Source organism: Lissotriton vulgaris, chromosome 5 (genome assembly GCF_964263255.1).
Source record: "Lissotriton vulgaris chromosome 5, aLisVul1.2, whole genome shotgun sequence".
NCBI lineage: Eukaryota > Metazoa > Chordata > Amphibia > Caudata > Salamandridae > Lissotriton > Lissotriton vulgaris.
In genome coordinates this window covers 455376964-455404653 of record NC_141693.1, presented here as the reverse complement: position 1 = coordinate 455404653, position 27690 = coordinate 455376964, and the positions used below count along the sequence as shown (strand labels likewise).

Genomic DNA, 27690 nt, shown 5'->3' with positions numbered 1-27690 from the left:
TCCTGGATCTCGCCGCGTTCGACTCACTGTACCGCAACAGTGACCGCAATTCAGCTGGACAAGCCGCCATTTTCATTCACTCAATAGCGTCCCCCTACACACATTCAGGGACCTGGTCGTGTCTTCAGATGAAACGGATTGTAGGAAAAGAAGCAGAAAGGAAAAGGAAAAAAGTTCCGCTGAACACCACCTTGGGCAATAGTGAAGCTGCAAAAGGTGCAAATAAGCTTCAGACAGTCTTCAACTTACTCTGATTCTTATAATAAACTTCAGATAGTCTTACAAGCACTGCTCAGAACTCTCAACTGAGGCACTCAACATCCAGGACTTGCCGTTCGGATCTTGGCGCCTTGTGCTGGTTCCGACCTATTCACACATCGGTCCACTACTGACATCACCTCATAAGCCAACGGGGCACCCCACGCCGACTTTCGGCGCAGCATTGTAGGATGGCCACACCAGTGCGGCAACTTGCTGGACACAACATCGGGGCCATCCAGATCTCGGCGCGTTCGACTCACTGTACCGCAACAGTGACCGCAACTCAGCTGGACACGCCGTCTTTCGGCGCAGCATTGTAGGATGGCCACACCAGTGCGGCAATTTGCTGGACACCACCTCGGTGCCATCCGGATCTCGGCGCGTTCGAGTCACTGTACCGCAACAGTGACCGCAATTCAGCTGGACACGCCGTCTTTCGGCGCAGCATTGTAGGATGGCCACACCAGTGCGGCAATCGGTGCCATCCGGATCTCGGCGCGTTCGAGTCACTGTACCGCAACAGTGACCGCAACTCAGCTGGACACGCCGTCTTTCGGCGCAGCATTGTAGGATGGCCACACCAGTGCGGCAATTTGCTGGACACCACCTCGGTGCCATCCGGATCTCGGCGCGTTGTGCTGCCTTCGGCCTATTCGCACATCGGTCCGCTACTGACGCCGCCTCATGTGCCAACGGATTTTCTACGCTTTTTGTAGCCCTATGCCGCATAACAGGTCATGTGACTTGTTTATAAAACTTTTCATTGGTTCATTTTACTTTTGGTTTCCTAAAGATGGAAGGCTTGGTCATATGACCTAAAAATAACACTTTTCATTGGTTTAGAACATTTTTTTTTCCCAAACGATGAAAGCCCCACCTTGTTTCTGGATCATTCAGACTGAAGCTGGCGTCAGCATGAGAGCACCACCATCTCGTGGCTCCGTCGTGGTCATTCCGCGAGCAATCATGGCAGCCGCTCCCCACCGGAAGCCTGCGGGAGTCGGGGGCCCCCAAAACTTTTGTAGAATCTTCACGGCTGAGGGGACGCTTTTCGAGAATGGAGCCCAAGCCCTAGCAGGCAAGCGTCCGAGTTCCAAGGTGTCCCAGGGCCATTTCAGTGGACCAGGCCCAAAACCGAGGAGCCGTCCGCCATTTTAAGAGCCATGTGGCAGCCGCCTATCGCTGCACTGCAAGAGTGGAAGCAACTCAACAACATGGTGAGCGAGACGCTGTAGCCGCAAAAGCGAGCGCAACTCAGCTAGATGGCCGCCACCTGGGGAGGCCCGTTCACGCCGCCTCCCCCACCCCCGGGCCGCCGCACGCCAATTTTCGGAGCAGCATTGTAGGATACCAAAACCAGTGCGGCAGTTTACTGGACATCACCTGGGTGCCTGTCGTACATGTTGTGTCAGCCATGTGACACTGGACACAGTCCCATCAACATCTCAACGCGTTCTGCTGCCTTGGGACTATTCGCACAACAGACCGCTACTGACGAGGCCTCCCCCCGCACCACCCGGGACGCCCCACGCTGTTTTTCTGTGCTGCATTGTAGGATCCCAAAACCAGTGTGGCACCCAGGCGACATCACCTGGGTGCCGTCCAGAACTCTGCACGTTGTGCTGCCTTGGGACTATTCGCACAAAAGACAGCTTCTAACCATTGTTGCTTTTTGTGTTGAAAAATGTTTAAATGTTTTTAGTTTTTGTTCCGTTCGTTATAGTTAATAGTTAATAAAGTTTTATAATCTTACTTTGTTGGAGTGTTATCTATTTTTTTTAAAACGGGTGAATGGGGCCTTGAATCGGGTTATTGTCATGTGTGGGCTTTGGAAGTGTGCTGCTGCAGGATCGGACATTTCAAACTCAAATGCACGTTCTTTTTCTTACCTTTCCGAAGCATGGAGCGCAATAGCAGGCAGAGAAAGGGTGATGCACGTGTTGAACACTACCTGACCTGGCAAGTTGCTGGCAGTGCCCCCCCGCCCGCTCCTGAAAGAGGGCACACACACACCGCCGCCCCGAGTACTTCACAAATCTTTAAAAGACCATGCGCTTGTTCATGAGGCTTAAATGGTTTATCACCTCTTCTAGAACCCCTGCATCGACCCTCTGACGTTTCCTGGAAAAATTACCATGTAACACAATACCAAGCCCTGTCAGCTGAAACCCCCAAGGAATCGTGGGGCATATTATCAAGGGGGTTTATCTCCGCTTTTTTGGCTTTAAAAGCCAAGAAAGCGGAGATAAAAATATCTCCCTATTACCAAGCTGTCGCTAACACCAGTTAGTGACAGCTAAAAGGAGATAGCGACCATCTTGGGCCCCGCTTTGCATGTCAGTGATACTTATCACTAATGACATGCAAAGCGGGCGTGCCAAGATGTTAGCGACTGGAAACAGTCCCTAACATCGCTATCTCCTATTACCAATTTTTGGAGATATTCGCGCTAAGCGCGAATATCTCCAAAATCTAACACCTGCCCTGAGCAGTTCTTAGCCATGTTATCCAATGGGAGGTGGATAACATGGCTAAGAGCATTTGCTCGATAATACATGAATATCGCTGACTTTTCTGCGATAATAGCAAGGTTTATCTGCGATAAAAATCGCCGATGTGCGGCGATAATTTTTGTCTCTAAACAAATAAGAGACAAAAATTATCGCTAGTTGTTCGTAATATGCCCCCGAGTTTTTGCTTGCAGAAATCGGGAGGCGGGAGACTAGCACTGAAATCAGTAGTCACACGCCTGAATCGGGAGGGTTGGCATGTCTGAATTCTCTACAGCTGGGGCCATAAACTACATCCGCAGGGGTAGGTGATAGCCTAGGTCCGGCCTGGACAATCGGACACAGAGGAAGAGGAGTGTCAGAGGGTGCGGTAGTGAATAGGGTGAAAGAGAGGTGTCGGGAGGGCACAGGGTGTGATTCTCAGAGAAGAGCAGCGCAGATGGGGGGAAGTATATGGCCCATGCATGAGAGACAGAGCGGGGATGACCAGTGCGTGGGGGAGATGCTTGCGAGGGTGGGAAGCCATGCTGAGGATCGGCGGCGTGCAGAGAGTGGGCCTGGTCAAGGCATCTAAAATGGCTGCCGTGCACGACAAAATTGTGGCATTGGACAAAAAGGCAAGATGGCGCAGACAATGTTTTTCAATAAGGATTCATTTATAACAAAATATTTACTCGCAGTGACAAAATGGTGGTCAACACTTCCTGATTTCCATCGAATCGAACGTTAACAAACGTCACGCAGCAAAAAAAAAAAAAAAAAAAAAAAAAAAGCTCACGCACAGAGCAGTTTTTAACCATGTTATCCAATGGAAGGTGGATAACACGGCTAAGAGCATTTGCTGGATAATGCATGAATATCGCTGACTTTTCAACGATACTCATGCATTGTGGCCGATGTGCGGCGATAATTTTTATCTCTAAACAATTAAAACGAAGCACAAAATGGCGAATTCCCGTTTCGCTACCAGTTTGCGGCCCAGTTCGCGGCCCGTGAAGCGCTTCTACCGTGAAAAATCATTTTTTTTTTCTTTTCCCCACGGGACCCTTTAATAACCCCAACAACATTCCTAGGGGGTCAAGAGGGGGATACCTTGCCCCCTTTCATTAAATTCCCCTTTCGTTTTTCACCTCTTCTTCTCTCTCGATCCTACCGAGAGACAAGATGGCGGCCGCTCCGGACTGTTTAGAATGTTGACAGACACCGGAGAGCCAATCAGCTTTCTGCACGCAAAGTTCCGAAACGCGAAAAGTAAGCGGACCGGATCGCTGCCCGGAGCGCTGTTACAGATATATATCTTGATTTAAACGTTAATTTCTCAAAATCCACTGAAGCACATATATTGAGACCTAGCAAAGGCACATCGGGCTAACAGTCCCTACAATTTTGCCAAGTTTCGTGCAAATCCATTCAGCCGTTCGAGCTAAAAGTGAGTCCAACCGCCCTATGGAAAACTCAATGCAAAAAACGCGTTTTGGGACCCCCCTTTTTTCTCAGCCCCCCCTTGACGAAACCCCACCAAATTTTCAGGGGCTGCTCAGAAACAAAATGTGCCATTTTCCTGAAAATTTCAGCCGATTCCGTCCACAAACGCTAAAGTTATTAGACATAGAATTTTCAGAAATCCCATAGGGAAAAAATCCTAACTATATATACCTACTGGCGATAGCCAGTAGGTAATGTATATATATAATATATATATATATATATATATATATATATATATATATATATATATATATATATATATATACATACATATATATATATATATATATATATATATATATATATATATATATATATATATATATATATATATATATATATATATATACCAGTTTTTTACTTGACACAAGGGAACACATTAACTATAAGCATTTGATATATATCTATATATATATATATATATATATATATATATATATATATATATATATATATATATATATATGCCCCAACTAAAGGTATCCCACCTTTGAGGACGAACTTGAATGAACCAGCGAATTCTGCACCTTCACAAGCATTCCTTTATTCTTTAAAACAGGACATCAAAAGGTGCTCATTTAAATACCCAGCCCTACGCGTTTCACAGCTCCTTGCTGCTTGTTCACGGGCTCCTGGCAATGTTCAAAGGCAGATTAGCATGGAAAACGAGCCCTCCATTTCCAGTCCTTTAATAGGTGCCGCCCCCTGGTGGGCTTCATTACTGAAAGAGTTCTGGGACTTGTAGTTTTCCCCACGCTTATATTTATGTCCTCCAGTGTATTCCGCCTTGTGAGCAAAGAATATTGCATAAATTAAACATGTTTAAAGTTGCAGTTTCAAAAACAAAACGTCGCTTTTCCTTCTTCTGTTCGATTTTTCTCGACGAACAGTGATAAGCAGAAAAGAGATATTTATGTTAACATGTTTATTTTTCCACCCTTCAGCCTATTTTAGAAAAGCTAGAATCTGTCTTGATTTTTCTACACATTCGAGCTACAGTGTTTTAAAAATCGTACTTGTACTTGCCACATATATTTAACTGGCTTATGGCGTGTTTAATTTTGCACTAGAGATTCAATTTTTATTCTTCCTGTTTACAAGCATCCAATCTGTTTCACATGAAAGACGAGCACGCCAAGGATTGCACTATTTTGTGGCAAGGGTGACAGTGTGGCCATGTGTTATTAGAAATAAAGTACCCTCCGATATACATTGTAAGGATATTGCTAGTCCTCTTAGAGTTCCATGACCGTATAAAGGAACCCAGCCTTTGGCCACAGTCCTCTATATGGTCACGGAACTCCTCAGTGACTTACAGACCTTTACAGGCTGATATAGCCCACTAAGGATTAAGCATGGGTGGAAAATCCGTTCCGCTCGCGGATTTTGCGGATTTTCTGTAAATTCGCAATCCGCGAACTCTCGCGAATTTACCGAAAATCCGCAAATTCGCACGCAGCGGATTTTGTTTCTTGGTGATACAAGATTGCGGCGTGCGGCGTTCACTTACTGTCATTCAGCATTTGCCAAGTTGTTTTTCTCGATATTTTGCGAGTGCTGCACCATTTTGGATCTTGCTGCGGGATCCCGTGGGAGTTTGGCGACGCATCGCGAGAGTTCGCAATTGCGAACATGTAGGTGCGGCGGGCAGCAACAATCTCGCACTCGCGAAATTACAAAATTTGCAATTCTGCACAAGAAATCCACTAGCAAGCAGCATAGACCTTCTGAAAATGATGATTTTTATCAGAATAACTTCTCAGGTTGACATTTGCCTGCACTTTTTTGGATTTGAGGCCTTTTGACTTTCTTTGGATCACTTTTGGATTAGAAATCAACTTTCACAAGTAAGTTTGTTTGGGGCATTACAGTTGCTGTTCTGCAGAAAAACGAGTTTTGCAAAACTGAAAGCACTCAGCAGGTGCAAAAGTTCACTAATCATTAGTAACCATTCCCTGTAGTACTTCCTGAGGGGCCCCTCCAGAGTTCAGTTGCCTATGTTTGTTTGGGGCATTACAGTTGCTGTTCTGCAGAAAAACGAGTTTTGCAAAACTGAAAGCACTCAGCAGGTGTAAAAGTTCAAACTCATCATTAGTAACCATTCCCTGTAGTGCTTCCTGACTGGGGCCACTCCAGAGTTCATTTGCTAGTTGCAACAATTCTATGACCCTGCTCTGACCCTCACAGCAGGGTCATAGAATAGCTACAAGTAGGCCACAAAGGTCCTGGAAAAAAAATTGCACTGCAACAGAAAGCAAATTACAGATAAGGAAGCAGGTGCCAGACTGGAATTTTAAAACAGTGACACATTAATAAATCAACCCCAAATTAATTCATGTCAGTTGAAGCAGGGCAGGTGTGCCTGCTTTTCCCCCCTCATAATCTACAGTGAGGAACCAGAGGGTGGCATTGATGTACCAGAGGGTGGCATGGGTGAAACAGAGGGTGGCAGTGGTGAAACAGAAGGTGCGGGGTACCTGTGATGATGAACCAGACGTAGAAACAACATAGTCGTGACCGTTGCGAGCCGACAAGTAAGTTCGCAATTGCGAACTGGTACAAAACCCTCGCGAACTGGCAGAAACCCTTGCGAACACAAAAAAAAATCCGCAAATTCGCGAGAATTCGCGGATTTTGCGGATTGCGAGTTCGCAAATATGCAAATTCGCGATCGCCAGATTCGCAAAATTCGCCCATGCTTACTAGGGATGCTATAAAGCTGTTAGTCCCTTCTGCCCATTGAGGGCAGAATGCTCTTATTGAAAACACAAAAGCCTCCTGCAAGACTTAGGGAGTTTACTACCCCTAGCACTTCTGAGACTTCAGACACTTTCACAGCTTTTACTGTGTGTGTCTGGCCATTAGAAAGACAGACAGACAGATACACAGACACACACATGCACATACACACATACACACACACACACCCCCTCGTTCTGAGGCTCCAGTGATACCAATCCTTAATTTGAGCCGGTGCTTTCCGGTGCTCAACACCGGCACTTAATTGGTTTCCGGTGCTCGGCACCTGCACCTAATTGTCAACACCATACTTAGAACAGTCTACCACATGGTAGCGCTGCTCATCTAATTTAGAGATGAACAGAACAATGGTTGTTTAGGAATACATCATACATTACAATTGCTATACCTGCCTCCCCAGCCATTCCTTAAGCTTTGGGGAGCGGGAATAATCTTAACTGTCGCATTTACATGCACGAGATATGGTTAGCAGTTGTTTAGCAGCAATGACAAGGGCGATGGGTGGTTCAAGCTGCAGTGGCCTCCTGGTCAGAGCCCCAGCAGTTAATATTTTATAATACTGTGAGCAAGAGGAGGAGGGAAGTGGGGACTTGCTGTCTGCCCTGGTGTACAGGCTCAGCCTAACACACAAGATGATGGACGGAATGTTGCACAATGGCAAAACATTCACCCCCAGTCACAGATCTGGGTTTAATCCATTGTTATTTTGCTCACCAAGCCACCCAGTTCAGACATGGCAATATGCAAATCAGTCTTGACCCTGTGCCTCATGCTCAGACGTGAGGCCCATGCTCTCCACACCACTGGAGTCAAGCTATCCTGGCTGAAGACGGCTGATAGCCAGAAATCGGTCCTAGGATGCTTGATTCTGGTCCAGGAAAGACATGACTTGGCAGTTCGGGCTGGACTGTTCCCATGAGGCACATGGCCATATGCAAATCAAGGCTGATTTGCATATGGCCATGTCTGAACTGGGGTGGTGTGGAGTGCAAAGAAACTATGGATTTAGGCCCAGATCTCTGTACTGGGGTGAATGTATGACATTGTTCTACATTCTGTCCATCAATTGTTTTTGTACATGCTCAGCTTCTCACTTTAACCTGTCTAATCCACATATACCAAGTGGCAGGGGAGAAAGAGGGGCAGAAGCTGTTGATTAGGACATTGTAATGTTGAAAGCAGCGGTACTATACCAGCTTTTATAGGCTCTTGCTCGCTGCTTCACTGTCTTCAATTCCACTGTTCTAATGGAGGATAAATTCTGCCTTAAAAAGCGGGTCACAGTTTAATGATTCACAAGGTACAGAACTCCTGAAGTATTTTTACTGTCCTCATGTTCTGAACCTTTGGCGAATCGCTGATTTTTTGTAAAACTTGTTTTTCATTTTTATTATTTTCCTTCAGAAAGTCTGATTTGTCAGTTAGATCCATAGTCTAAATGAGGCCCAATATTTCCTACCACCCAATAAAGGCGTTAGGAAACTCCCTTGAGCAGTGAGAAAAAAAGCTGCTGTAGCAGAAGAATCATTAACATGTGTGCTAAGTGTTGTGAATTGCAGTCCTTTGCCGATTGCTGTATGAATAGGCTTGCGATGTAGACAACTATAATGTGATTCTCGTTCCACTTCAAAGACATACTTGTTTCTTTTTTTTAGTGTTAATGTGTATAGTTGACATTGGACCTTTTAAGATTACCAGTTTAAAAAATGTGTATATGAGAGATTGAAGCCACTGTCACAGCAGAAACGAAACATGTTGATGTTTAAAGCCATGCGTTATTTTTTCAGTTTATGAGGAAAGACTATGGAGTTGCAAAGAGCTGTCAGAAGATCGACTTCATTCCGTTTCCTTGTAGCAAACCAGATACAATGACAACAAGATCGATCAAGAGGAGATTGGAGGTAATTAGAAGAGTGTTTTACTTGTACTGTTTATTTCACAAAAAGATTTTAAATATGAAGAATTTCAGTGAGGAATGAAATGCAGACAGTGTGCTAAACCACCTGTTTCGAAAGGATTCTCCTTTAACCTGCAGCAGAGAAAATTTTGAAAAAGAATGGAGCCAAATGGTCCGTCTCACAGCACAATTTTCCTAAACGTGGCTAAAATACAAATACTTTACTGACCGTTTTAAAAATGCTGGTACTTTATGGCTTCCCGAAGAGCGCCACCTTCCATATGTTTTTTAAGGGGTCTGCCTTTAAGAACATTTAAACAAGCATTGCTAAAGACGGTTGGTCTGACTAGTATATCTTTTTTGTTTTAACCCCTTCGCTGCGGCGGGAATTCCGCTGCAGCGCTAAGGGGGCGGGGGGGTCGAGCGGTGTTCGCATGCTCGTGACGGAGCCGCTCCGTCACGAGCCGCGGTTGAGCTGTGCTCGTGACGGAGCGGTTCCGTCATGGCCTGCCTCGCTCAATGGAACGCTCAGCGCAGGCGCGAAATTCGCGCCGCGCAGGCGCGCCGAGCGGGCCATGACGGAACCGCTCCGTCATGAGCACAGCTCAACCGAGGCTCATGACGGAGCGGCTCCGTCATGAGCATAGAACGGGTTAAATATTGTACAGATTCATTTAACATTGGAGAAGCTTATTGTTTTGGGTGTTTTATTGTGACCTGCACGATTAGAAATCCTTATTTTTGGAAAAATGACAGGTGCTACTTTGTATTTTAGAATGTTGGCATAGTCCTCTGTGTGTTGGTATGTGTGTATTATATGGCAGTGTGTGAGATATGTGGTTTTGTATTACAGTCTGTAAATGCATATATAAGTGTGAGTGTTATGTGCTCTCTGGATGCTTTGTCGGTTGTATGTATGCTTGTGCTTATGATAGAGCGCGCAGTTCACCCGGGTCACTGGTGCACCAAATTTCCACGCACTGGGCCCTGGCGTGCATACAGATGACAGTGTTTTGCGTGAACCGGATGATTTTTCACACGCTACTATGAGTAATTCGGGGGGTGACTCTCACACTACTTACTATTCATGTACCTGACTTACCACAGGCACATTACTCCTGATGGATCAGGAGCTAGCAGTGGACAGGCGACAAGTTTCTAAAAAGGAGTAGAATTTTGTTATACACTTAGTACATTTATCCCACACTTTATACCGTATAATAACCACAGACACCTGATGGGTTTCAAAGTTTTATATAAGATAGTTTTAAAATGATTATGCCAGGATAATGAGGCAGATACAAATCAGTACATCAATGATTAGGATTAAAGCCACAATGTAACTATGAATTAGGGCAAGTACCATTAGAGTATATAGGGAACACTACAGAGTATGAATATTACGGAACATGCTATTCAGCACAGGCTTAAACTAAGGCAGGGGACGTGAGAAGGGCCTATCATGTGCACTTATTCTTAAACTTTATGCTATTCTTACTAAGTTCACTGCAAACATGCTAAAGGGAAGGGAAAAAAGGAACACACTAACATAATATGACACTTTAATAATATCCTACAGGTAGGGAGAGAAGTGGAACATCACTAATAAACAACTGCATATAAATCACTTTAAAGGTGATAGGGCAATATCACAGGCAAGAGTGCTTTATTAGGAAGAGGAAAAGTAAGAGTATAGTCAGACGGACACCCACAGAAAATATTTACCTAGGACGGAAATGAAGACTAACCCTGGCCACGGGTCAGTTGGGACAAGTTCGGGGACAAGGACCCTCAAGGATTCAGGAATACCAGAAGGTGAGCAGGTACAGCCCACGGACAGTCAGGACAGGATACCCCTCAGGATTTGGGTCAGGACTGGGCTCACCAAAGGGCACGACCAACACCTGCAGCCTCGGATGCAACGCCTGCGTTACCCCCTCTTCTGCACAGAATCCGCCAGTAACCCCGATTGGGTTTTTCGAATTTCCCAGCAAAGTGCTTCACCAGCACTTAAGACTATTTCTACCCCTTGGAGTTTGTGGAAAGTGTGGACAGAGTGCTCCACAGCGCTCTGTATCAATCACCTATAGAGTTCGTAGGGTCAGTGACAGGTCTGCTACTCGGACAAGTCGGACAATTTCTCTAAGCTAAACTAGTCTAGTTATACTCTTTTGGGACCCCTAGACCACCCACAAATGTTGCAAGTGACAAGTTCCCAACTTATGATTGGTCAGGAAAGGTGGTTATGTCATGGTTACCACCTATAATTCTGTGTTCCCACAATGAATATTACATTTTTCATACCCGCCCCTTGCGTTCACGTTCCCAGGCATAGGAATATGGAAAACAATGAGAGTGTACAGCATATAGAAACAATGTATCATTAGCTAGGTAGATATCAGCATCTTCTCCCATGGCCTAGGTAGGTTCCCAGGCGCATCTTGCTTCAGGAGCCAGCTGGCTGAGTTTTGCTTCTGCGCAGTTGGGTTTTTTCCCTCATCAAGTGTGCGGGGAGTTTACAGGCTTCAAAATGGATTCCATCTCCCGACCCCAGCCCATGGATGCGTATTACATGAAAAGTAAGCGAAAACAAATTAGAAATACAGACAAAATGAATACACTGTATACCAGGTAATGCTTCTCTGCACCCCTTACTTTATAATATCTATAGCATTAAGGTTAGTGCAAAAGGACAGATATGCAAAAGCAGCAGGAGCTGGCAGAGAGCATGGTTAAATACAAGCGGCCATTTTTAGCAACAATGCGCATGAGCAACAATATCCCTCCAAAATGCGAGTGCGTCACATCACGTGGGTATGACCGACGCATGCGCAGACTGGATTTTCTGCGAAGCGGCCATTCAGTAGTGCAAGCTTTGTTATTACGGAAAAACACATAGGCATGCCTCCTAGGGACACCCGCGTGTTGGGGAAAAAGGCGAAATAAATGACGGACAGATTGAATTAATATTATTACAAGTTAGGCGAGGTTCTTGAGTAAGAGCAAGTTGCTTTACGTGCGAATCCTTGCTCCATCAATCCCCTCTTTGATGATATTTACTATCATCACTATACAGGAAACAGATGCCAACTTCATTCTTCCAATTCGTTCATTTCGATTTCAACAAATTTATTGTTGAGTTTTCTTTCAGCTTCTCTATGAGAATGATGATTTTTGGCCTTTTTATAAATCTGGTTTCTTAATTCTTCTAATTCCAACTCATCAACATTTCTTTTCACTCCTCTCTTATTAACTGTGTACTTCTTTTTACACTTTTGACATTTACAGCAGATGAATATGATCAGTACAGCCACACCTATTCCAGCTATTGGCATCAGTATTTTCCATAGAAGACTTTTACCTAAGTTAGAAAACCAACTACCTACAGAGGAGAGACCATCAGTCAGTCTCTTCCAGGCACTGTCAACCTCTAATGGTTTGAGTTCTTTTTCCAAATTAGTTATGTTCCTTCCATATTTCTTAAGTTCGATACTTTTGTCAGGTATATAGGTGCAACAATGTTGCGCCTTCAGCATCCTGCAGACTCCGCCCTCTTTTGCCAATAAGGTGTCAAGAGCAAGACGATTCTTTAAAACCATTGATCTGATCGCAACCATTTCAGTATTGACCAGCAGAAATCCAGCAGCAGTGTCAGTTGATAACCGGTCCACTACTGTAGACAATTTGCAGATTCTGTGAGTATTTAGAACTACCCCATTCCAGGTATCAGTGCACTAAATATATCACCTACAATTTCTCCTACACTTTCACGTTTTCTACGCGCTAAGCCATTAATATTTTCATTGCTTCCAGCAGCGTTGTTCACATGGTATATTTTTGGGAAAACAATTCCAAAGTAGCAGCTTCCATACCAGTGATCCGGCAATTTGAAATACGCCTTGTTCCCACATATATAATATATTCCAGGAAACACAGGTTCTGACCCATTTTTGAAACCCCAACCTCCAATTACCTTGTAATTATGTTCACACTCGCTGGAACCGATGAATACATTGTTATAATAACTAGTCTTTTCTCTATGAAGACAGAGTTTCCCTTTCCTTTCAAAATCCAGCAACAAAGCAGGAGCAGCTTCGCCTTCTGAGGTGCTTTCCATCTTTTCTGCCCACCTAGGGGTTCTATCCTTTTCGTCAGTGGCCTTTTTCTGAAACTTTTCCCTCCTTCTCTCTGCCATTTTTATAAACATCTTTTCCTGCTCTTGCAAGGAACAGGTCAGATTAGCTTGTCTAGCTTCATTTAAATCTATGTCACCTATAGTCAGAAAATATTCTCCCATGTAACGGGTCACCTCACTTCTAATATGTACAAGGTTTAGGTTTCCACGAACAGGAAGTTCTGAAATAATTACGTCAGTGTTTGAGTAATAGTACTGTAAAGTGCTTCTATAGAATAAGCTTGCTAATATACTACAGGAAATTCCGTAGGTCAGTGGTAAATGGTGATATGTCACACCTTCAGCTGTGTCTCTGTGTATTAGTGAACAAGTTACTTACCTTCGGTAACGTCTTATCTGGTAGAGACAATACATAGCTGCAAATTCCTTACAGATCTACCTATCCTCTCCACTCTGTGGACAGATTTCCAGAGTCAGGGCTGATCCCTTTCAGGGCCCTAGTTTGGACACACCATTGTCAATGCACTTCATGGCTCTGTGCTTCTGGCGAGGAAAGTCATGAAAAGTAACTGTATTTCAGCACACCAATGTTGCCACCTATATAGGTGAGATGGACATCACTTCCGGGACAGACGCTGCCGCTACGCAGAGCCGACCAATGCCACCTACTGGCGTGCATGAGTACTTTTCACAATATTCTCTGGACTCTAACTATAGGCCCATATCTCTCCTGCCCAGTTTAGCTAAGATCGTCGAGAAGCACGTCCATTCTGTGCTTTCTTCCTTTCTGGAAGATCATGGGTTACTCCACTCTACCCAATCTGGTTTCCTCTCCAATCTGAGCACTGAGACCGCTCTATTGGAGGTTAATGAAGCCATTAAGGAAGTTCTCGACGCAGGTGGAAGAGTAATGCTGGTGATGTTGGATCTGTCGGCGGCCTTCGACACCGTCCCACATGAGGCCCTCTTGAGAAGACTTCATGAGATTGGTCTACGTGGGACGGTGCTTAGCTGGTTGAGATCTTACCTAGCTGGTCGTCGACAAGTGGTCTGGGCCCCTCCTTACTCCGCAGAGGTGCCGCCTATGGATGTCGGAGTCCCACAAGGGTCGGTGCTGACCCCGACCCTTTTTAACATCTTCATGACTCCATTGGCGGTACTTGCGGAGTCCATGGGTGCCCAGATCATATCATACGCTGACGACACCCAGCTTCTCTTCACCTGCAAGAAGGGCATGGAGTTTGACGGGGAGAGCATCCATGGTTGCCTTGGGGCTGTCTTCGACTGGTTTCAGCGAAGCAGCCTCAAGTGCAACCCTGATAAATCTGAGGTGCTCTTCTTCGGCTGTCAGGCAGATCCGCCTTGGCAAGAATGGTGGCCGGTGAGCATGTCTCCACCTTCTTCCTCCTCTGTGGTCGCGAAAAACTTGGGGATCAAAATCGACAACACCCTTTCTCTGAAAGTACAGATCACAGGTCTCACCAGCACCTGTTTCGGTCTGCTAAAAATGCTGCGAAAATTCCTTCCTCTGCTTCCTCTAGTTCACAGGAAGCTGACAGTACAGGCTTTGATTTGTTTGAGGATTGACTACTCGAATGTTCTCTACCTGGGTTTACCGGATTATCTCCTGCATAAACTTCAGGTAGTTCAAAACTCCGCGGCTAGGGCTATTTTTGGCCTACCTCGGCAAGCCAGGGCATCAGAGCTGCTTTCTTCCCTTCATTGGCTTCCTGTCAAGAAGCGGATTACTTTCAAGGCTCTCACATTGACACACAAGGCACTCCATTCGGTCGGGGCCTCGTACATTCAAAAACGGCTTGTTTTTTACAAACCCACCCGATCTCTCCGATCGGAAAGTCTTGGCCTGGCAACGGTTCCCCCCATTAGGAGGGCCAGGATAGGAGGACGCTCCTTTAAACATCTTTCCCCGAAACTTTGGAACTCCCTTCCTGTTGATCTCCGTCGTACCTCCAATCTTTTTGCCTTCAGAAAAGCTTTAAAAACTTGGCTTTATAATCAGTAAGCTGTTATGTTCTGTTTCTCCTTTTCAGTTGCGGGTTAGAAAGCGCCGGGACACTCCTTGGAGTAGCCGTGCGCTATATAAGCAACCCCATTAACAACATAACAACTCAGACAGCTGTGGAAATTTTAGTATAAGGAATCTGCAGCTAGATGTCTCTATCAGATGTATGAATGTAAGTTTGCATGTTTATTTCTCATTGTGTCTTTCTGAGTTTTGATATGTGTGGCTGTATGTTGTCTGTATGCATCAATTTGTGAACGAGACTATGAGACATGTTATGTCTTTATTAATTTCTGAGAAAGTTTGCCTATGCATTTATGTATGTGTTCATGTTAATATTTATATGTGTTTTTGTGCCTCTTTGCATGTATCTTGTGCTTGTGGATACATGTATGTATTTAGCTGACTGTTTTTCTATACATTTGTGATATGATTTGTTTCCTGCCCTCTCATGCCTGCCACTAGCGAGCATGCCTAGAGGGCTTTCCAGTGTTGAACTAAGCTTTCTCACATTATACTATATTTCTCTCTGTTCGACTCTTGGACAATATTCACATCAAGCCATTCATTTCAGATTTGTGTTAACAGATTGTTGACACAGATCTGAAATGTTGATTTAGCAGGTGCCTATGCCCAGCCCTCTCTGTCTTTCCTTGACTCATCTGTCACCAGTCCCCCAACTGGTCCGCCTCGTCTCCCCCTCTCACTCATTCTCTCACTTTGACGGTTTCTCTCTTGTGCCTCTGTGCCTTCTGCCTCATGCTTCTCTCCCTTTCACTCTTCTGTCTTTTGTGCCTTTTCAATCTTTGCTCTTTCCGCCTCTTGCTCATTTTGGCTTTAGTGCATTTTCACTCTTTGCTTGTTTAGCCTCTTGCTTTTCATGCCCTAAGTGCCTTTCTTCCGTTTTATAAAGCTCAGACTTGAGTCAAAGGTGTTGGAGCACTTTATATGAGCACCAGTTACATTACAGCAGAACATATTCCTTTTTGTAGGCATGGGGAGATTTAGGGCCTCATTAAGTCTTTGGTGGTCTTGGAGTGGGGCATCATGGAGCAGGGCCACCACGCTGTCACCCCACTACAAATCTATAAGAAACAGCCTGCGAGAGTATGACTTTTTTGACTCTGTCGTGCGGTCCTTTGGCGTTCACACTGCGATGCCTATAAAAAAGGTACCGCAATGGGAATGCCAAAGCAAGTTCCTGCAGGGCATGGACTTACAAGTCCATGCCCTGCAGGAACTCGGTGTGCATGCAGACAGGGGGGCACACTATGTGCCCCCCGCATGCACGCCATGCCCCAGTGGTGAAAGGGGGTCCTGTAGGACCCCCTTTGTGTCCTCTCCGCCACAGTTTTCATGAGGGGCTCACTGCCATGAAAACCATTGTGGAGAGGAAACTTGTAATGTGCTTGACGGGGTCGCTGCGCCCCTCCAATCATATTGCAGCCTCAAGACCGCTGCAACACCATCAGAGATCGCAAATCCCGGGCCACCCACAGCAGGTGTACCATGGTGGCCCAACCAACCTACTTGTAATAGGCCCTAAGTGATTTGCCCAGAATCATTGGATGTTCAGCGGATGCTGAGACTCAAATCGGGTTCCTCAGTTCCAATGTTGGCAGCTCTGGCCATTATGCTACATCCCTCCATTATTTGCTCTTTTGCTTTTTTCGCCTCTTGCTCATTTGCCTTTTTTCTCAGTTTTTGCTCTTGCCCTTCCCCTCTTGCTCTTTAGCCTTTTGTGCCTTTCTTTGACTTTTACCTCTTTTTTGCTCTTTTCCCTTTTGCTCTCTTTTCCTGTGCCATTTTGCAATCTCTTTGGTATTTTATTCCTATGCTCCTTTTACTGCTTCCCACCTCCTGTGTCCCTCTTTCATGCTCCTTACCTGTTCCTTCCTGTGACACCAACCCTTTCTACACTCCTGCTTAGCCCGGCACGCTGCCCCAGCGCTCCTTCACCTCCCATGACCTATTTAATGGTGGCTGCTGCACGGATTCGCACAGTAAGTGCCAGCTAGCTCACCAAAGGCAACCTATCTGCGCCTGCCCATGCCTGGATCACGTCCAGTGGCACAAACCCTGGTCCAATTGCTCCCCAACAGTACTTCACAGCATACCTCCAGTCACTCAACCCAGGACTCCTATCCCTCTGCTGCACCACACTGCACAACATAGAAAGAGCCATCAATTGCACCCATTGCTGTTTCACGTGCAACAAGCCACCTACTACGCTAGGTCTATCTACACATCCCCAATGTACACACAGCACACCTCCAACTAGCAAACACTCACCTGAAATCAAACTTTCATGCATGCTCTTCAGCACCCCCTCGCAGGGTAAGCAAGCTATAGAAATCTGGACCCCTGCGTCCTTATGGAAATGTGGCTTACCAAATAGTTGGCACCTAACATTGCCACAGCCATCCAAGCAGAATACAAGGTTGCACAACAAGACCACCAACACAAACCAGGAGGAGGAATTACAATCATTTTCAAAGAAACCATAAGCTGCACCACAACCACAGAGAATGCAACCCTCGTTATGGAGTACCTATATTTCAAACTGCGAGTCTCGACAACCTTCACCCTGAACAGATCTCTTGTCTACCATTCGCTTGGACTACAAGCAAGTTTCATTACAACATGGAAGATTTCATTGTTCCTTTCACCCTTGACTCTTAAGCCTACATCTTTCTAAGGGACCTTAACTTCCACCTGGAAGAGTGGAGCAACCCCAGCCCTACCACACTGCTTGGAAGCTCAGGAAACCTCAGACTGACACAACACTTCACTGACTCCACATACTCCGTCGGACATACCCTCAATCCCATCTTGGCCACTTTCAATGGCATTAAAGTCATCAGAACCATGCCTCTTACCTGGACTGACCATGCCATCTACCAATAAAAAACATCCCTAGCCAAACGAAACCTGCCACCACCAACTTGGCCAGCCGTAGCTAGAGCAGCATCCCGGAATCGAAGTGGTCCTACACCCTGTGCAAGAACTAACCCAAGCCCACCGGAAACATAAACAGCATAATCAAACAACTTGACAAGTTGATCACAGACTGCGCTGACTCTCTGACATCCTGTAAACACAACAACCAAAAGAGAACCCAGAAGCAGGCAAGTTGGTACACAGAGGAACTCCATTCAACCAAACAATACTGCTAACAATTGGAAAGAAGATGGAGAACAACTCACAAAGAAACCGAAATAAACACCTTCAAAGTGGCACTGAAATGCTACAACCAGCATATCAGAGAAACCAAGAAGAACAAATGCAATAGCTGTAAAGAGATCATTGAAATTGTAGAAGTCTTCACTGCACCAGCCTGCACCACCAACAGCATCACCCCCTCCCAAGACCTATGGGACCACCTACGGGAAATATTCAGCTACAAATTCCATACTATCTATAACAATTTCGACCCTCAACCCTACCCCAGCAGCCTCGCTTACAGCCTACCCACAAAAAACCTCAGAAGCACCATGGGAACCAGCCACTCCAGGGCCCCAACGGGCCCTTACCCCCACTACACCTGCAAAATGGACACCTCCCTGATCAATTAAGTGCTCCACTGAACACCTACATCATCACTGCAATGTTCGCAAAGGCCTTGGAACATGCAGTGCTCAATGCACTGCTACGAAACTGTTGGCAGGCCCCACTCAGAAAGTAAACTACTGCCCAAACTCCCTACTACTTAACCCAACCAAGATTTTGGAGAAATCCAGCAACAAGCCACTTGCCCACTACCTTGACGTAGACCAACTCCTGGACACAACTCAGTCAGTCTTCAGACCCAATCACAGCACAGAGACTGCCCTCATTGCAGCAAGCAATGACATCAAGATGATCCTCGATCAAGGAAAATCAGCTGCCCTCATCCTGATTGACCTCTCAGTGACCTTAGACACAGTCTTTGATTCCTCCCTGATCAGAATGGTACATGAAATAGGCATTTAAGGACCTGCTTTCAACTGGATCTGTTGCTCCTTACAGGAAGAACACAAAAAGTCAGCATGCCACCCTACATGTCTGAAGGCAAGAACCTTATCTGTTGAATCCCCCAAGGATCATCTGTCAGCCCAACTTTGTTTAACATCTGTATGACCCCACTGGCTACATCATCAGTTTGTATGTCATCAACATTCTTTCCTACGCAGACTACACCCGACTGTTTCTCTCTCTCACTGGCAAGATTTCCATGACAAAAACCAACTTTGTCACATGCCTGACCATGGTATCCACCTGGATGAGATCCAACTGCCTCAAGCTCAACTCAGACAAAACTGAAGTTGTGATTTTCGGAAGGAAGACGTCTGATTTGGGTTCCACATGGCGGTCGGCAGACCTTGGTTCCGCACCAATCCCCTCCGGCCACACCAGAAATTTAGGAATCAACCTAGATGATAAGCTCGACATGGTCTTCCAAGTAAATGAGGGTGTTGCAAAAACTCTTCAGTGGCTACTAGGGAACACCAGGAAAACAGTCATACTTGTCCTGATAACTAGCAGACTTGACTACGGCAACGCACTCTAAACGGGAATTACCAAAGAGCTCCTAAACAAGCTCCAACCCACCCAGAATATTGCAGCAAGACTTGTCCTCAACCTACCACATCACACCCAAATCCCCCACACTTCAGGGAACTTCACTGACTCCCCATACACAAAGGCACTCAGTTTAAAAGCCTCACACATGCAAACAAAGCAGTACACAGCATAGGCCTGCCTACTTTAACAGCCACATACACCTCCACTAACCTTCCAGGCACCTCCACTCATCCAGACTCTCATGAGCACATGCACCCTGCGTACACAAAAGCAGAGCAGGAGGTCACGCCTTCTAATTTTCCCACAAAGCATAGAACTACCTCCCACAGCACATCAGAGCCTCCTCGTCACTTCTTGAGTTCTGGAAGAAGCTGGTGACCTGGCTTTTTGAATAATTTGTTTCTGCCACCCAAGTAACAACCTGATAAAACAGCTTATTGGGATTTATGCTTTCCGCTAACATCAGCTTTGATACACAGGTAACCAGATCAAAACTTGGCAAATCCAACTCACCCCTCCATCCATTCAAGGTTCTTAAATTGAGTTTCATTAAACTGGGTATTAGTACTAGTAACATATGACTTCCTCTCTGTTGCATGTAATAGAAAGAAATTCAGCCTATTTCCACATTTGTTCTTTTCAGTGTTTTGGTGCTCCTTATGGTTCTCCATGTGTTACATTAAGACAATAAATGAATCGGGGCATGGCTTGGAGGTTGAGCAACATAGTGACTCCCTCTTAAGCTCCCAGTTTCCTTCCACAACTACCAGCTTTCTGAAGTGGCACCCGGGACTAGGTCCTCCTCATTTGGTCCCATTATGTGTTCCCTTTGATGACCTGAGCATATTCTGTGCCTGAGCTTGAGTGAATTTCACAGAATCCATCCAGACTGTGATGCTCGAAGCCTTTAAGACCTGCTCTGCAAATGGCAGACAGCAATGGCAGGAGGAGTGCACTGCCTTCCCCATCAGATGGCTAGTTCCTGCTTTGGGTGATGGCCACGGCCTCAGGAGGGTCACATAGACAGGAGGAGACCACTGTCACCTGCTTCACTCTCCCCAATGGTCTCCAAGAGTGCGCGCCCACTACGGTGACCTAAAACACCTGCTTCTGGGCTTGGCGTGGACTGACAGGGACAGCTTTCCTAATCGGCACCGTAATTGACGACGATCCTCCTGTTCATCATCTTATGAATTGAGTGCAGTATTATCCTCCCACCATGGAGAGTTTTCTTCATGAAATTAAGTCAGCCAAATATCTTATTATATACAGAGCTACCGAATGCCTGATGTTTGGTTGCCTGTCAATGACCAGGTGCTTGAAAAGGAACAGCTCTGCAAGTGGCTTTTGCATTTCATACACAACTATTTTTTGCAAGGTGGTGATTTGATTAATGTGTGCTTTGTGTATTCAGCTCATCGCACTCCATAATACTATCTGCATGAACAAAACCATAGTAGTTATGGCATCCAAGAATTTTCTATATGGTATTATATATTTGGTGTAACTCCTGTTATTATTACACTGACTAGGCATCCATATTCTTTTGGTGTTTCCTCACTTCTCTGATCAAGTGCTTTCTCCAGGCTCCATCACGAAGTCAGATCCTAAGCCTACCAAAGAGAAAGAATCAAAATGCTTAAAAAGGACTAAGCAAAAGGCGCATATCCCAGATTCGCTGGTGAAAGACCAAACAGATGACTCATTCTCCTTAGATGTTATCTTGAAAATTTTGATGTGGTTCACACCATTGCTCAAAGTACAAAAAAAAATCTTTCACAAGTGGAAGTGGTTAGAATTTGAAAAGATCTTAAAGATTTGAATATCAGACTCAGAAACGCTAAGGGGAAGATCAGCACTTTGGAGTATCGCAATTATGTTCAAGACAAACGGCTCTGGAAATCTGACTCTTTGAAACCCTCACTGAAATGTAAGATTACAGACTTAGAGGGCTGCAGCAGGAGAAGCAACATGAGAATTTTTGGTTCCCGTAAGGTGCAGAGGATAATGCTTCCTCCATGATTGCCTTCTTGGAACTGTGGCCTTTCGTCAGTGCTCAACATCACCTTCATGCAGAACTTGGGCTGGAGCAGCGGAGCGGGCCCACAGGATTCCTACCTTTAAACCAAAATATGTCTCTCACCCAAGACCACTCATCTTCAAACCGTTCCATCATCAACCCTTCTGAGCTAATCTTGGAACACATGAGAAAGGTCAAATTTCTTACCTGGGAAGGAGCAGAAATCTCAATTTCACAAGATTATGCGAGAAACACAGTCCAATGCAGAAAAGGGTTCTTGGCGCTAAGGAAGTCTCTCAGAGACAAGCTTATCCAATCCTCCTTTGAGGTCTTTTCTGGAGAATAAATCATAGACTCAGATGAAAGAAGGTGATCCACTCACCTGAACGCTCTGTTTCCATACTATGAGTTCCACATTTCTGTTGTCTGAAAGTATGCCTAATCTTTGTTTCCTTACAACTGATTATGGTCACTTGCACTTTCACTACTGGACACTGATATTGTAAGTTGGCTTGTTTTCCTTATCGCTCAATTTAGAGTTGTAGTCAAATTGATAATTATTCATGTGGTTATTTCGTGTTCACAATGCTATGCCACTAAGTCTTATCAATTAAATGTCACCTGGCTTATTTGTTTTGTTGCCCTTCTTCCATCGTATGGGCCCCCCTACCTGCACAATGATTCAAAACCTTTTAGCAATGTGGACATCATCATAGACTATTACTCACAGATCCATTTGAACAGCAACTGTCATGTAACCTGTTATATTTGCTCGGTTTATTGCAATATTAATGTCAAGTTATGAGAGTGTTATAGTATAGACTCATCTAATGGGACACTCCTTTCATGTCCCAACAGCAATTTCACTGCTTAAAGTTGCTCATGCTACTATTGTAACATGAAAGACCCTACCCCGTATCAACCTTATATGGGGCGCTTGGTCTCCCCACTGTCCCTTATCTGACCTTGTCTCTTTGAGACACTTCCACCATCCTTTGGGTGGTTTTGTATTCTTTTATTTATCTTCTTTCTCTTTCTACTCCTTTCTCACCAGTGTGGTCTTTTTGTATTGTTCTTGTCTGTTTGATGTTCTCTTCTAGATTCTGCCATTATGCTTGGTACTACTTTTGAGCCGGAAGGTTGAATGAGTATTGCACTCAGAATACATCTTGCTGTTGCTACTCTGTTTTCACATTTCTTGTGTTCAATGGGGTTAGAGATTTATTGGCCCCTAAATGTCAGCAGGGAAGGTGATCTCTTCAAACATTAAAGGCTTAATCCAACCAGTGAAGAGACAGGAAATGTGTGATTACTATAAATAACTGGGGCTGACTTGTTTTTTTTCATAGAAAGAAAAATTGGTTATAAAGAGGCGCTTTCTATGAGAAAAGGTTGGGTTGCGGCTTTACCTTGCTCTGTAGCTGTTTAAAAACCAACGGTGTACTTACACTGTATTCTATCTTGGCAGGTCTTTCCATAATTTCTTCTGAGGACGAAGGTGAGGGTAGATGATTGATAATACACCTTAAACATGCTACTGAAATTTATGCAGCCAACATTTCTTGTCATAATAGCGAGTCAGGCCACTAAAGTGCGCTAGAATCCATAATCGATTCCACAGCAGCACGAATTATCAATTTTAGAATAGTCCGAATCCAGACTTAATAAATTTCGTTCACTGGCTGTCCGGACTATTTTTAAGCAACTCACCACCTCCCTTATCACCAGACCACTTTTACACGATCACTACTGCCTCAACTAAAGGTAAAGCCTCCTGGTGGAGGGTGCACACAAAAGAATTGACCCAAGGATTACGCACAAACGTGTTAAAAGAAGCGGGGACACATCATATACCGCTACCAAAAGAAAGAGATAATCAAAAACACGTGTATGAGGGTCATTTTATTGGGAGACACCAAGTTACCAACCTGCAGACCTTGGTTTACGCAGGACAAGTGATCCTTTCCCCAAACTGATGAGAAATAATAGCGAGTCTCCATAATTCTGGTCAACACTATCAGCTAAATTGTCCTTACTACCCAATGAGGCATGTATTGTACTGGGGGTGATTTCAACCTCCTTATTAATCCTCTTCTGGTTAGATGACACGTGGGTGCTTATAGGCAATCCTCTGCATACAAGAGCATGCACAATATGTTTGTGTCCCATAAACTGTCAGATGCGTGAAGGTTTCATAACCTGACAGACAGGGATTTGTTTTTTACCACACCCAACACTTTGTTGTGGATTCACTATTTATTGGCCAACCCCTCACTATTGTACACCATCTTCGTCTTCCACAATTGAACCGATTCTTATTTGAGATCATGTCACAATCACAGTCTCCTTACAAAATACAACTCAACCTATGATCCATTTCTGCTGCTTGAACCCTGAGGTATTTGAGCAGGCAGAGGATGTAGAGGATTGGGAAAAGGAAATAGATTTAATTATGTGTAATTCAAGATATTTATCTTCCTTCATAACCTTCTGAGATGCCTTAAAATGTACTATTAGTGGTAACTTAAGTTACGTGTCAATAAAACTAAAGAGATAACATGTTACAAGTCCTAGCTAAAGAAATTAAAGAGAAACAATTACTATACAAAAGCTCCAGAGACCCCACTATTGTGCCAGCCCTCAAATCTCTTTTTTTTAATAATCAACTTTATTGATTTTGAGGGAACAAAGAAAAGGTTAGCGGCAGAAGCACAGTACACAGGTTCCTACACATGACACTGCAAGGGTGTCAATAGCAATATTATACAGTATGCATTGCGTACAAGCACAGTACATGGTGGAAACAAGCAGTCTGTTTGAAGTAATGAGCTATCCCCATGGATCTCACTACCCCAGTTGGTCCAACCATTTAGCCCATATTTTCTGTTATTTGGCAGGGTAGCCTTCGGCCTCAAACAAGGGTTTTTCTTGAGCAGCACACCAGTCCACAATTCGGCACCAAGCAGCTATTGTGGGGGGATCGGGTTGCGTCTTGGCCATGGCGATGTCGCATTTGGCCCCCATGATGGCCGTCCAAGAACAGTTTATCTGCTTTTTTTTTCACCCCACACAACACTTTCTTGTGGATTCACTATTTATTGCCAACCCCCCTCACTATTGTACACCATCTTCGTCTCCCACAATTGAACCAAATCTCATTTCAGATCATGCCACAATCACAGTCTCCTTACAAAATACAACGCTACCTATGATCCATTTCTGCTGCTTGAATCCTGAGGTATTTGAGCAGGCAGAGGATGTAGAGGGTTGGGAAAATGAAATAGATTTACTTATGTGTAACTCAAGCTGTATATCTTCCTTCATAACCTTCTCGGATGCCTTAAAATGTTCTATTAGTAGTAACATTAGTTGCATGTCAATAAAACTAAAGAGATAACATGTTACAAGTCCTAGCTAAAGAAATTAAAGAGAAACAATTACTATTCAAAAGCTCTAGAGACCCCACTATTGTGCCAGCCCTCAAACCTTTTTTTTTTATAATCATCTTTTTTGATTTTGAGGGAACAAAAGAAAAGGTTAGCGGCAGCAGTACAGTACACGGGTTCCTACACATGACACTGCAAGGGTGTCGATAGCAATATTATACAGTATGCATAGCGTACAAGCACAGTACATGGTGGAAACAAGCAGTCTGTTGGAAGTAATGAGCTTTCCCCATGGATCTCACTACCCCAGTTGGCCTGCCCATTTAGCCCATATTTTCTGTTATTTGGCAGGGTAGCCTTCGGCCTCAAACAAGGGCTTTTCTTGAGCGGCACACCAGTCCACAACTCGGCGCCAAGTAGCTATTGTGGGGGGATCGGGTTGTGTCCTGACCATGACGATGTCGCATTTGGCCCCCATGATGGCCGTCCCAATGTCGTAATTTGATGATAGCCGAGTTAGCGTTTAACTGTAGCTACACGTTTCATTCTTATATTGGCCAAACTTGAAAACGCTATTTTGCGTGTTACGGCGGCCATCTTAGATCATGAGCGGCCTCGTGGCCAGTATGGCCTTTAGTCCGTTGTCCGTGCCATTGACCACTTGAGTTTGCCCAGCAACAGGCTATTTTTAGTAACGGTCAAGCCTGTACATGCGCAGTCCACATTGACCAGTCACCTCTTAGGAATGTGTCGCAAACTGACCAGTGGGTTTGAAACCCTCCAATGAGCTGGCAGTGTTCCAAAACATGACCATATATGTCCATAATACTCTGTAACTTTGTACCGCCTGTTCTTTTTATTACCTGTTAAACGTATAAAAGAGGGGGGTCACACCGATGTTCGGTGTGATACTTCTTGCATTACCGAAGGGTGCTGTAGGAATGTACCACCACCCCATGGGGTCTTAATAAACTTGTTCTTTGCATTTTTCAGTTTCCGTGCCAACAGTTCTTTCAGTGTAAGTGGGTTATCTTCGGAACATGTAGGCCTTGGGAACCCAATACCACAAATTGGCGACTCTGGTGGGACTCATCGGCGACTCGGATGCCCGAAGGAGAGGTCGTGACGAAGGTCTGGATACTCGCCATGGACGCGCGCTGCCACTGAGTGACCCGAGTCTTGGCACCCACGGTGTTTTTTCCTTTCCTTCCGATCTGACCTTCCAGGTGGCGCCGGTCTCCGACTGAGTCCTCGATTGTCCATGTTGCTGGATAAAGTGCCGTTTGGCTGATTCGATTGCAAGACCTTGGCAGTTGGAAACTGGACCTTTGAGGCTTTGGGTAAGATTTGTGATCGGTAAGGTAGTCTGCGGACGCTTACTGAAGTTCTATGATTTGTGATCGGTAAGGTAGTCTGTGGACGCTTGCCGAAGTCCTATGATCTATGATTTTGATTTGAGTTAGCTAACATATGTGAATTTGTGAATTTGTGATCTTTGAAAAAGTATATGTGTAGTGCACTTCACATAGGCAGGCATGTAGAGATGTTTCTCTAACTTTGTTTTTTTTCCTTTGAGCGGCACATTTGTGGGTAGTACTGTAAGTGCCATTTTTCTACGGTATCACGCTTTCGTGGTACCCTTTGAACATGCCTGTTTTGAGCACACTCCGAGGGATGTGCTGTTTTGGAAATGGTACCACAATTAGGTTAGCAGAAGCACAGCCGGCTCCCCCAGAAGGAACACCAAATAGGGACATGTATATAAAGCATGGCCTTCCCCCTATAATGTACAGCAAATTATGGCATAAGTATACAAAGTCGGATCCTGAATTGCAATGGCCACTACATGGGTCGTTCGATTTGCGAAAAGTACAGTTTGTGGAGCAATGTTTGTTTCAACGAAGGTCTAGACAGAACATGTTTGATTGTGTGCGAATGTGGGAGAAAGCGGTGCGTGAGCGAATGAAACGTGAGGTTGCCTTGGCGGACAAAGAGCAGCGCAAGGCTGCTCGGGATAAGGCTTTACAGCTTGAGGAAAAAGAGGAGCAGGAAAAGAAAGAAAGGGAGGAACGGGAACGTAAATTGCAAATGACGGGTCAATTCCCTATTCGTCGACCGCTTTATCCTGTCCTTAATAATGAAATTGATGATTTTTCTTTATTAGATCGATCACCGCCTCCGTACGTACGGCTCCTCTTGCAGAATTGGACGATGAAGGACAGGATAAGTCATCGGGAAAGAAAGGGGTATCCGCTCTCAGGTTTACCGCGGAGAGATCCGCACATTTACGTAGTTGGGCTCGTAAAGTGAATACGAAGTTTGTTACTCAGTCTGAAATTATTGCTGAAAGGAGTACTTGGACAGACCAAGAGTTAGTGTATTTTATGTCCGCTTTGGCAGATGAAGTTGTTAACTTATTTCGTAAATTTTCAGATACGTTAGAACCTAAAGATGTGTCAGTTCATCGTGAGAATTTAGAAACAGGTGTCTTTGTTCTTGCAGATGTCGATGCCTTTTACAAGCAACTGATCAAGCTGCGAGATGAAACTATCAGATTGCGGGACGAGCAGAAAAAGATTAAGGAGTCCGGGCTGGAATCCGACGGGCAGTCTAAGGAGTGTTCTCTCCGGGGTTCAGATAAGAGTTC

At 44.8% G+C, this 27690-nt stretch overlaps 1 protein-coding gene across 1 annotated transcript in view; it reads left to right on the top strand.

The window, feature by feature from the left end:
* The window catches only part of CFAP107 (cilia and flagella associated protein 107), a 222268-nt gene that overhangs the window by 122597 nt on the left and 71981 nt on the right, over positions 1 to 27690 (top strand). Inside the window, exon 2 of the mRNA XM_086921890.1 lies at positions 8807 to 8920. Within this exon, the coding sequence (XP_086778016.1) occupies positions 8807 to 8920 (114 nt within the window). The remainder of the gene's footprint in view (positions 1 to 8806; positions 8921 to 27690) is intronic.